Source organism: Chlorocebus sabaeus, chromosome 24 (assembly GCF_047675955.1).
Source record: "Chlorocebus sabaeus isolate Y175 chromosome 24, mChlSab1.0.hap1, whole genome shotgun sequence".
NCBI classification, from domain to species: domain Eukaryota; kingdom Metazoa; phylum Chordata; class Mammalia; order Primates; family Cercopithecidae; genus Chlorocebus; species Chlorocebus sabaeus.
Window position 1 is genome coordinate 52295299 of NC_132927.1, and position 12828 is coordinate 52308126.

Genomic DNA, 12828 nt, shown 5'->3' on the forward strand with positions numbered 1-12828 from the left:
AGGATACAAAATCAATGTGCAAAAATCACAAGCATTCTTATACACCAACAACAGACAAACAGAGAGCCAAATCATGAATGAACTCCCATTCACAATAGCTTCAAAGAGAATAAAATACCTAGGAATCCAACTTACAAGGGATGTAAAGGACCTCTTCAAGGAGAACTACAAACCACTGCTCAGTGAAATAAAAAAGGACACAAACAAATGGAAGAACATACTATGCTCATGGATAGGAAGAATCAATATTGGGAAAATGGCCATACTGCCCAAGGTAATTTATAGATTCAATGCCATCCCCATTAAGCTACCAATGACTTTCTTCACAGAATTGGAAAAAACTGCTTTAAAGTTCATGTGGAACCAAAAAAGACCCTGCATTGCCAAGACAATCCTAAGCCAAAAGAACAAAGATGGAGGCATCATGCTACCTGACTTCAAACTATACTATAAGGCTACAGTAACCAAAACAGCATGGTACCGGTACCAAAACAGAGATATAGACCAATGGAACAGAACAGAGCCCTCAGAAATAATACCACACATCTACAGCCATCTGATCTTTGACAAACCTGACAAAACCGAGAAACGGGGAAAGGATTCCCTATTTAATAAATGACGTTGGGAAAATTGGCTAGCCATAAGTAGAAAGCTGAAACTGGATCCTTTCCTTACTCCTTATATGAAAATTAATTCAAGATGGATTAGAGACTTAAATGTTAGATCTAAAACCATAAAAACCCTAGAAGAAAACTTAGGTAATACCATTCAGGACATAGGCATGGGCAAGGACTTCATATCTAAAACACCAAAAGCAACGGCAACAAAAGCCAAAATTGACAAATGGGATCTAATTAAACTAAAGAGCTTCTGCACAGTAAAAGAAACTACCATCAGAGTGAATAGGCAACCTACAGAATGGGAGAAATTTTTTGCAATCTACTCATCTGACAAAGAGCTAATATCCAGAACCTATAAAGAACTCAATCAAATTTACAAGAAAAAAACAACCCCATCAAAAAGTGGGCAAAGGATATGAACAACACTTCTCAAAAGAAGACATTCATACAGCCAACAGACACATGAAAAAATGCTCATCGTCACTCACCGTCAGAGAAATGCAAATCAAAACCACAATGAGATACCATCTCACACCAGTTAGAATGGCAATCATTAAAAAATCAGGAAACAACAGGTGCTGGAGAGGATGTGAAGAAATAGGAACACTTTTACACTGTTGGTGGGACTGTAAACTAGTTCAACCATTGTGGGAGACAGTGTGGCGATTCCTCAAGGATCTAGAACTAGAATTACCATTTGACCCAGCCATCCCATTACTGGGGATATACCCAAAGGATTTTAAGTCATGCTGCTATAAAGACACATGCACACGTATGTTTATTGCGGCACTATTCACAATAGCAAAGACTTAGAACCAACCCAAATGTCCATCAGTGACAGACTGAAATGTGGTACATATACACCATGGAATACTATGCAACCATAAAAAAGGATGAGTTCGTGTCGTTTGTAGGGACATGGATGCAGCTGGAAACCATCATTCTCAGCAAACTATCACAACAACAGAAAACCAAATACTGCATGTTGTCACTCATAGGTGGGAATTGAACAATGAGATCACTTGGACACAGGAAGGGGATCATCACACACCAGGTCCTATTGTGGGAGGAGGAAGGAGGGATAGCATTAGGAGATATACCTAATGTAAATGACGAGTTAATGGGTGCAGCACACCAACATGGCACTTGTGTACATATGTAACAAACCTACACGTTGTGCACATGTACCCTGGAACTTAAAGTATAATTAAAAAAAAAAAAAGAAAGAAAGCTGATGTAGCTATATTTATCAGACAAAATAGATTTTCAGGCAAAAAGCATAACAAAAAATAAAGAGGGTCACTACATTATGGCTAAAGGTTCACCAAGAAAGTACTCAACCTTTTCTTATTAACTTACTTTAGTATATTTAATTTTTTTTATTTAATAAATACATATGTGTGAAAAGTACATTGGGCAAAAAGTTAACAGAACCATAAGAAAAATAGGTAAATCTAGCTTTATATTGGAAGGTTTTAATGTAACTCAGTAATTGCTAGATTGAGCAGTCTGATAATAAGTAATGTTTCTGATAATAAGAAAATTTAAGAGGCTGTGCATAGTGGTTCACACCCATAAACCTAGCACTTTGGGAGGCTGAGGCAGGAAGATCACTTGAGCCCAGGAGTTTGAGGCCAGCCTGGGCAACAAAGTGAGATCCTGTCTCTCCAAAAAAATTGAAAAATTAGCTGGGCATGGTGGTGTGTGCCTGTGGTCCCAGCCACATGGGAGGCTGAGGCATGGGGATCACTTGAGCCCAGGAGATTTAGGCTGCAGTGAGCTGTGTTCATGCCACTGCACTCCAGCCTGGGCAACAGAGAAAAAAAAAAAAAAAATGGAAATTTTGTCTACATCATTAACAGGCTTGATCTCATAGGCATGTATAGAACATCACACTAAATAACTGCATAATGCACATTCTTTGCAAGCTTCTATGGGGGAGTTGCAGAAACTATGTAGTAGGCCTTAAATCACATTTCAAACACTATGTTCCTTGACCACCATGCAATAACAAAAAGATACTGGAAAAATCCTCATATTTTTGGAAATTAAGAAAAGAGTTAACTAATTTAAAAATCGTAATTGGTGGGACACAGTGGTTCACACCTGTAATCCCTGCACTTTGGAAGGCCAAGGCGGGTGGATTGCCTAAGGTCAGGAGTTTGAGACCAGCCTGGCCAACATGCTGAAACCCTGTCTCTACTAAAAATACAAAAATTAGCCAGGTGTGGTAGTGGGCACCTGTAATCCTAGCTACTCGGGAGGCTAAGGCAGAAGAATGGCTTGAACCTGAGAGGTGGAGGTTGCAGTGAGCTGAGATTGCGCCATTGCACTCCAGCCTAGGTGACCAGAGTGAAATTCCATCTCCAAAAAAAAAAAAAATAAGAATAATAGTAATAGTTTTAAAATGTTGTTTAATATAAAAAATTGAGAAATGTAGGTAAAGTAATACCTAAAGGAAAATTTATGATTGCAGTGAGAGAAGAGGAGGGGCTGAAAGTTAATGTGCCAAGTATCTGGTTTAAGAAGTTAAAAAAAAAGAAAAACAAAATAAGTCAAAAGAAAGTAAGAACAAAAAATGATAATAAAGATCTAGAGGAAAATAAACACACAGTTGAGAGGAATGAGTTAGAGACATTATTATATATGCTTCGGAGATTAAACAGATTGCAGGAAGATATTGTGAATAACTTTATGATGATATGCTGATATATTTTTAGAACTTTGGTGAGATGAATACAATTTTAATATTTAACTTACAAATATTTACTCAAGGAGAAATACAAAATCCAAATATTCCTTTAATTATTATGGAAACTGAATCAAGAACAAAAATCTTCCCACAAATTAATTACTAGGCTTTTATGTTTTACTGGTGAGTCCTACCAAACATTCAAGGAACAAATATTTCAGTCTACAAACTATTCCAGAGTATAAGAAAAGAGGGAACACTTTCCAACTCTATTATCTTAATATCAAAACCTGGCAAGGACAGTCTACAGAAAACGTTTTAAAATTGCAAGACATTCTTAATTGTGGATAAAAATGCAAAAATTCAGGCCAGGGACGGTGGCTCATGCCTGTAATCCCAGCACTTTGGGAGGCCGAGCCAGGTGGATCATTTGAGGTCAGGAGTTCAAGACCAGCCTGGCCAACATGGTGAATCTCGTCTCTACTAAAAATACAAAAATTAGCCCGGCATGGTGGTGGGTGACTGTAATCCCAGCTACTTGGGAGACTGAGACTCTCTAAGAGAAACGCTTGAACCTGGGAGGTGGAGTTTGCAGTGAGCCGAGATCACACTTCCGTACTCCAGCCTGGGTGACAGAATGAGACTCTGTCTCAAAAAAAAAAAAGGCAAAAAATTCCCAATAGAATAATAGCAACTTGAATCTAATAATGTTTAAAAAGTGAATGTATCATGACCAAGTTAGGTTTATCCCAGAGATTCAACAATTGTTCTTTTTGGTGTTTTGTTTTGTTTCGTTTTGTTTTTGAGACGGAGTCTTGCTCTGTCACCCAGGCTGGAGTGCAGTGGTGTGATCTCAGCTCACTGCAACCTCCGCCTCCCAGGTTCAAGCAATAATCCTGCCTCAGCCTCCCAAGTAGCTGGGATTACAGGTGCGTGCCAGCACACCCAGCTAATTTTTGTATTTTTAGTAGAGACGGGGCTTCACCATGTTAGCCAGGATTGTCTCGATCTTCCGATCTCATGATCTACCTGCCTTGACCTCCCAAATTGCTGGGATTACAGGCGCGAGCCACTGTACCTGGCCAACAGTTGTTTAATATTTAGAAATTGACATTAGTCTGAGTGGAGCAAGCGAACTGAGTGGTTGTGTAGTCACGTCTCAGAAACTGGTTGCGCTAGCAGCATGGTTGGCCAACTGACTGAAGAGCAGATTGCAGAATTCAAAGAAGCTTTTTCACTATTTGACAAAGATGGTGATGGAACTATAACAACAAAGGAATTGGGAGCTGTAATGACGTCTCTTGGGCAGAATCCCACAGAAGCAGAGTTACAGGACATGATTAGTGAAGTAGATGCCCAATGGTAATGGCACAGTTGACTTCCATGAATTTCTGACAATGATGGCAAGAAAAATAAAAGACACAGACAGTGAAGAAGAAATTAGAGAAACATTCAGTGTGTTTGAGAAGGATGGCAATGGCTCTATTAGTGCTGCAGAACTTCATGTGATGACAAACCTTGGAGAGAAGTTAACAGATGAAGAAGTTGATGAAATTATCAGGGAAGCAGATACTGATGGTGACAGTCAAGTAAACTATGAAGACTTTGTACAGATGATGTCAGCAAAGCGAAGACCTTGTACAAAATGTGTTAAATTTCTTGTACAAAATTGTTACTTGCCTTTTTTTTTGTCACTTATCTGTGAAAGGTTTCTCCCTACTGCCAAAAAAAAATGCATGTATAGTAATTAGGACTTCATAAACATAAATAAATAAAACAATTACAATTTGAAAAGTAAAATTGACTAAGGTAATTTATTCCAGTAACAGATTAAAGGGGGAGAATATGCTTCTTTCAATGGATACAGAATTAGCATTTGTATCTTCATGACTTTTAAAAAAGTTCCTAGGATAGAAGGGAATTTTCATTACCTAATAATAAAATATCTCTACAAAATCCAACAGTAAACATTATAATTTTAATTGGGATTCCTTGAAAGTATTCATTCCCTTAAGATGAGGAGCAAGACAAGGGAGCCCACCGTCACTTCCAGTCAGTGATGTAGTGGGAGGGACATCCTCGCCAGCAAAGTAAACCAAGACAAGGAAATAACATAGGATCAGAAAGGAGGAGGCAGATCTGCCATTATTCTCAGACAACATATTTGATTGTAAACCCAAAAAGATTGTTCAAATAGATTATTGGCTTTATCAGAGAATTTTCCAAAATCAATTGCATTTCTATATTTCTGCACCAACAGGTAGAGCATGTGATTACAGAAAAGATACACTTTACAGAGCATTAAAGCACATGCCTAGGAATAAATCTAACAAAAGATATGTAAGACTTGTGATTAAAATACACACACACACACACACACACACACCCCTTATCGAGAGACACTTTAAGAAATTAATGGAGAGGCCTACATGTTCGTGGATTAAAAGTTACAGTTTGTGGCCTGGTGCAGTGACTCATGCCTGTAATCCACATACTTTGGGAGGCCAAGGGGGATTACCCAAGCTCCCGAGGGGTTCAAGACCAGCCTGGGCAACATGGCAAAACCAATCTCTACTAAAAATGCAAAAAATTAGCTGAGCGTAGTGGTGCATGTCTGTAGTCCCAGCTTACTCAGGGGACTGAGGCACGAAAATTGCTTGAACCCAGGAGGTAGAAGTTGCAGTGAACTGAGATCACACCGCTGTACTCCAGCCTGGACAACAGAGCCAGACTCTGTCTCCAAAAAAAAAAAAAAGTTACAGTTTTGTAAAGATGTCAGTTCTCCCTAAAATTGATTTATATATTTGAGAGGGTATTAGTTGTTTATTTTTATTTTTTGAAATGTGTATGAAAGAGAGAAAAATCCTTATACTCCTAAAAAGAATGGGGATGCCAGTAGGGGGCTGTGTGTGACTTGTCTTAACCAGATTACAAGAATTAGCATCAAGCTAACATGCTTGAGAGAGTGTGATATTGACACCAAATAGAGAAACCTAAAACTGGTCTATATATAGGAAATAACTTACGACCAAGATGCACTGCAGTTAGAGGAGGAAAGGATAGACTTCAATAATAGCGTTAGGACAATCAGTTATCGTGTAGGAAAAAATGGAATTAGATCTGTGCTTCGAACTATACACAATTTCAGGTTGCATTAAAGACTTAAATATGAAAAGCAAAAGTGTAAATCTTTTAGAATACATTAGAGGACCAGATCATTAAAGTCACAGTAAAAGGAAAGGGCTTGTCAAATCAAAACCAAAAAGCACAAACCATAAAGGTAAAAACCGATACATTTGACTTGGTTAAAATGAAGAACTTCTAAGATGCCATGAAGATATTGTGGGAGTTTTTTTTTTCCCCCTTCGTTTCTTATTCATCAGAGATAGATTCTGAAGATAATGTTATCTTGAGTTTGCTTTGAAAATACTCCAGGAAAAAAAATGTGAAGAGATGAAACAAATGGTAGGGCGTTGATCATTATCAAAGCTAGATGATGAGAACATGGAAGTGTATTATATTGTTTTATTTTTTATGTATGTTTGAAATTTTTTATTTTAAAACCCTTTGTCAGGGCCGGGTGCATTGGCTCACACCTGTAATCCCAGCACTTTGGGTGACCAAGGAGGGAGGATCATTTGAGTCCAGGAGTTCCAAACCCAGCTGGACAACATAGGGAGACCTTGTCTCTACAAAAATTTTAAAAATTAAACAAGCCTGGTGGCACACGCCTGAGGTCCTAGCTGCTTAGGAAACTGAGGTGGGAGGATCACTTGAGCCCAGGAGGTCGGGGCTGCAGTAAGCTATGATTATGCCACTGCACTCCAGCCTGGACAACAGAGTTAAGACCCTGTCTCAAAAAAAAAAAAAAAAAAAGTTGTTTGTTTTTTGTGTGTTTTTTTAAAAATAATCCATCCTGTTTTTATGGTGACTGTCCTGGATTTTCTAGAAGTCTTCTAATATTTTTAAAAAACCGTATCTGGGCCAGGTGTGGTGACTTGTACCCATAAACTCAGCACTTTGGCAGGCTGAGACAGCAGGCTCACTACTTGAGCCCAGGAGTTTTAGACCAGGCTGGGCGAAATAGGGAGATTCCATCGCTACAAAAAAGTAGAAAAAAAATTAGCTAGACATGATGGCACATGCCTGTGGTCCCAGGTACTCAGGAGGCTGAGGCCGGAGGATCGTTTGAGCCCAGGAGGTTGGGGCTGCAAGTAAGCCATGATCATGCCACTGCACTCCAGCTTGGGTGACAGAGCAAGACACTGTCTCGAAAATAAATAAATATAAATAAATAAATAACCTTTCATGAAAAGATCACTTGTTAAGTACATGTCTAAATACAATCTAATTTTTTTCCTGAGTAGCACTTATAAATTAATAAATTACAAAACAATCTCCTTTAAAAAATACCAGGCAGGGCACAGCGGCTAACACTTGTAAAGTCAACACTTTGGGAGGCCAAGGTGGGAGGATTTCTTGAGCCCAGGAGCTCCAGACCAGGCTGGGCAACATGGCAAAACTCTGCCTCTGCAAAAAATTTAAAAAGTAGCCCAGGCATGGTAGCACATGCCTGTGGTCCCAGCTACTCAGGAGGCTGAGGTGGGAGGATTGCTTGAGCCCCTGAGATTGAGGCTGTAGTGAGCCATGATTCTGCCACTGCACTCTAGCCTTGGCAACAAAGCAAAACCCTGTCTCAAAAAGCCATAGAGTGAAGACACAAGTCACAAACTGGGTGAAGATGTTTGTAATACATAAAAACCAAAAAGTTAGTATCCAGATATTTAAGCAAAGAACTTCTAAAATTAAATAAGCAGTTTCTTAGATATGACATCAAAAGCATAAGCAACAAAAGAAGCAAATAGACAAACTGGACATGCTCAAAAATTTAAAATTTCGTGCTTCAAAGGACACTATCAAGGAAGTAAAATAACAATCCATGAAATTGAGAAAATATTTACAAATCACGTATATGACAAGGGACTTGTATCTAAAATACATACAGAGCGCTTACAATTTAATAATAAAAAAGATGACTCAAGTTTAAAGATGAGCAAAGGAACTGAGCAGATGTTTTGCCAAAGAAGATATACCATGCTAAGAAGCATATAATACGATGCTAAATACCCTTAGACACTGGGGAAATAAAACCACAGTGGTCAGCAGCCACCAGCTTGGAGGATCACTTGAGCCGAACAGTTTGAGACCAGCTAGGGCAACACAGCAAGACCCCATCTGTACCAAAAAAAGAAAAAGAAAAAACACAGCAGTGCATCACTTCATGCCCACCAGAATGGCTGTAATGGAAAAGAGACATTGGAAGCTTCATGCACTGTTGGGAGGGATGTAAAATGGTGCGACTGCTTTTGGAAACAGTTTGACAGTTCCTTAAACGGTTTACACAAAGAGTTGCCATATGACCCAGCAATTAATTCCACTTCCGTATCTATACCCAAGAGAAGTGAAAACATAGTTCAAATATTTGTACATCATTGTTTATAGAAGCATTATTAATAATAGCCAAGAGGTAGAAACAACCCTAATGTCCATAGCTGATGAGTGGATAAATGAAATGTGGTCTACACACAATGGAATATTATTCGGCCGTAAAAAAGGAGTAGTGATGCATGCTACAGCATAGATGACCCTTAAAAACATTATGCTAAGTGAAAGAAGCCCGTCACAAACAACCATTGCATGATTCCATTTATATGAAATGTCCAGAATAGGCAAATCTATAGAGACAGAAGGTAGACTAGACTAATGGTTGCCTATAGCTGAGGGATGAGAGATGTAGGGGGTGGTGGCGAAGAGGTATGGGGTTTATTCTTGGGGTCATGAAAATGTTCTAAGATTGACTGTGATGATGGATGCACAACTCTGAATATAATATACTAAAAACTGTTGAGTTGTACATGTTAAAGGAATGAATTGTACAATATGTGAATTATATCTCAAAACTGTTTTTTTAAAAAATCAATAAGAATTCAATAGGAAAATAAGCAAAAGTCTTATCCATACATTTCATATAAGAAGAAACATGTATACACAATAGATACTTGAAAGGTGCTCAACCTCATTTCTAATCAGGAAAATGCTAATTAAGCCACAGTGGAATAGCATTGAATACTCACGATTCACAGAAATTGTAAACTGAGGCAATACTGCTTCTCCATATGTAGAGATGTGGAGAAGTGGGGATGCTCATGCACTGCCAGAGGGAGTGTAAACTGTATAATCACTTTGGAAAACATGATGGCATTAGAGAGTTGAAGATGCAAGTGTTTATGGCCCAGCAGTTCCCCTCCTAAGTGTATACCCAAAGAAATTCTACCAGTAGTATACTGAGATCGCATATGTAATCACAGGAGCATGACAAAATTCAAAGCCACATAGAACTCAACAGTATATTATGTAGGGGTATAAAGATCATAAATCTGTTTTTTCTAAAGCAAACAAGGGAAGGATAAACACAAAATTCAGGAATGGTGAGAATGGGAAAGAACTGAGAGGGTCTAGCAGGGATGCAGGCTAATGGTAAAGTTCCTTTTCTTAAACCAGATGGTGGGCATATAGGTGTATGTTGGGATTGAGGGGTTGAGGAGAAGGCAAAGTATTATCTGACAATCTGACACTGAGGGAAAATTTAGAAAAACTCAAAAGCATACATGGAAGAATTTTTTCATGCACTTTAAAAATGCTAATAATACACTGTGTTTCTAGAAAAGATGGACATATTTAGCATTTTTTAATTTGAAAAGCAAAAGATAAAATGTTTTTGTCCAAGAGAAAAAAGGAAAGAGAACAACACAGAAAAGAAACAGCAGTAGAACCAGGAGTATTTTAGGAAGGTTTCCAACAAAAGTGGTTAAAATTAAGAGCTTTGCGACTAGGCGCGGTGGCTCACACCTGTAATCCCAGCACTTTGGGAGGCCGAGGTGGGCGGATCACAAGGTCAGGAGGTCGAGACCATCCTGGCTAACAGGGTGAAACCCATCTCTACTAAAAACACAAAAAAACTAGCCGGGCGTGGTGGCGGGCATCTGTAGTCCCAGCTACTCCGGAGACTGAGGCGGGAGAATGGCGTGAACCTGGGAGGCAGAGATTGCAGTGAGCCGAGATTGCGCCACAGCACTCCAGTCTGGGTGACAGAGGGAGACTCCGTCTCAAAAAAAAATTAAGAGCTTTGCACTTGGAGGCGAACTTCATTTATTTGGGCCACCACTTCTTGATTCTTCTGTGATGTTAGATAAACCAGACATTGCTGCCTGTTAAGTAAAACCCCATGCTGTCATTTCATTCATTTCATGGTTGCCTTTCTCTTTTTCAGATCCTGCTCACACTAAAAGATGAACCACAAACACACAGAGAAACGACTTGTTCACCACTCCTGGGTGCGTGACTGAGGGTGAAGCATCCACCAGCACTTCAAGGGGTCCATAGTATTTTCTTTTGCTGCCTCAAAGTCCCCAAAGCCTTCAAGCAGAAGTGGCAGTAGATGGTTGCCAATCAGCCAATGCAGACTTTCACTGGGACAACAGGAAAGCAGATCTTCTGGGTTTTGATGGAACTTGGCAGTGGGGACATTGAGCTGATGCATTATATACCCCATCAGAGCACACGTGTATCTTTTCCCCTCCCTTTGCCCCATGCCCCCAACCTGCTTAGGTCTTCTCTGTCCCTTTACTGCTGCCGCACAGAGATGATATAAAAGAGGCTCTTTGGCTATTTGTATTTTGCTTCCTCTTCTTTTCCAGATTGCAGTATGAAGCTTTATTTTCTTTGTACAAGCTTAAAATTCCAACATCATCGTCCACCAAAGTTGCTCCTCCCTTTTCGGAGGGTCTGGGGGAAGGAGGAGCGTTGATCACAAGTTTCCTAGAGAGAGGAGACAAATTGGTGTACTATTGGCAACAGGAGCCAGGCTAAAGGCACCCTTTGGAATTACTGATTTCGAAGACTAATAAAGTAATTCTATTTTTATTTTCTTTTTTTTTTTCCCCTTTACTAATTTCCCAACCATCAATGTTCACAAACAGGACTGAAGTAGAACCAGTTTGTTATTTTACTTTGTTGCTGGGCAATTTTTTAAACTTCGTTTTAGAAATGTGAGCTGTAAAGAGATGTTTTGTTTTTACATTTCATTTCAGCAGATGGTGGGTCCAGGCTATTCCCAGAGGCAGCTCCCGCACCTGGGGAGCGGGCATGTGCCGAGGTCTCCATTATCAGCCCTGGACAGGCAGGCTCCCTCACAGCGTGGGCCTCCAGTGGCTTGAGCTCTGCATCCGGTTGCACGTTGCATACCTCGCAGTTCACCGGCGTGATGCAGCGCAGCCCCAGTGCTCTCCCCGCAAGCCTCCGCTGTCTCTCTTCCTCCCCTTTCCTATGTCATCTGTCTCTGGCTTCTGCTAGAGAAAAGGTTGAGAGGTGGCCGGCAGAGTTCACTGAAGGATTAACTTAGCTGCCCTGGGGAGTTATCGAGGGAGAACCCAGAGTCTGGGGCTTCTTCAACAGGGTCCTATAGACTCAGCGTTGAAATCCAAAAAGAAAAGTGACACCTGGCCAGGTGCGGTGGCCCACGCCTGTAATCCCAGCACTTTGGGAGGTTGAGGCGGGTGAATCACGAGGTCAAAGTTCGAGACTAGCCTGGCCAAGATGGTGAAACCTCGTCTCTAATAAAAATACAAAAATTAACTGGGCGCAGTGGCAGGCGCCTGTAATCCCAGCTACTCGGGAGGCTGAGGCAGGAGAATTGCTTGAACCTGGGAGGCGGAGGTTGCAGTGAGCCGAGATTGCGCCACTGCACTCCAGGCTGGGTGACAGAGCAAGACTCCGTCTAAAAAGAGAAAAGAAAAATGGACACCTAAAAGGACAGAAAAGGGACTTTATTGCCTTCTTAGTGAATGAAAACAAAGGTTTTGGCGCATGGATACATTTTGTTTGCTTGTGAAGGATGAAGTCTGTGGGTTTCAGGAGAGAAGTGAGAACGCATTCCAGATGTCCCCAGGACTGGAGAGTAGTTTCAGGACCACCTTAACTATTTGCTCGATTGTTAAGCAAATTAGATTGACAAGTTCCCTAGAGAGAGGAGACAAATTGGTGTACTGTTGACAATATGAGCCAGGGTAAAGGCACCCTTTGGAATTACTGATTTCAAAGATTAATAAAGTAATTCTATTTTTATTTTCTTTTTTTTTAGGGGACAAATTAGAATTTCTCCATAGTCCCCTGTTGAAGTGTAGAATTGGAAAATAAGGGGTTTGGGAGGACTCACCACATGAATCTTGTGACAAGGGAAAAGAGTATGAGTCCAGTAAAAGAAATTTTAGGCTATAGTGCTTGAAATTGCTCTAGGTAACCAATCAGAATGAAGTGTTCAGCTGATTTGTTGCTGCACTTACCGTATGCTGATCAGGTGCTAAGACACCAGATCTCTCCCTTCATGTTTCCAAGTGCTTTCAAGTCATTTTTACTGGGACTGGACTTCACTCGGCAATAAACCAGACAGATCCTATG

General features: G+C 40.2%; 2 protein-coding genes across 14 annotated transcripts in view; both read left to right on the top strand.

Moving 5' to 3' along the window:
• Positions 1–11295, top strand: part of TTLL5 (tubulin tyrosine ligase like 5) — a 293345-nt gene extending 282050 nt beyond the window's left edge. For all 13 annotated transcript variants that reach the window (XM_007987329.3, XM_037984298.2, XM_037984299.2 and 10 more), the window contains one exon: positions 10643–11295. Coding sequence is in view for 4 of the 13 variants with exons in the window: in XM_037984300.2 (XP_037840228.1) it covers positions 10643–10714 (72 nt within the window). In the remaining 9 variants the exon portion in view is untranslated. The remainder of the gene's footprint in view (positions 1–10642) is intronic.
• On the top strand, positions 4450–5078 carry LOC103229364 (calmodulin-alpha-like). Its single transcript, XM_073011182.1, is given in 2 exon segments — positions 4450–4669; positions 4671–5078. Coding segments are annotated over 2 exon segments (567 nt in total). The 5' UTR covers positions 4450–4495; the 3' UTR covers positions 5064–5078.
• Positions 11296–12828: the final 1533 nt, after the last annotated feature.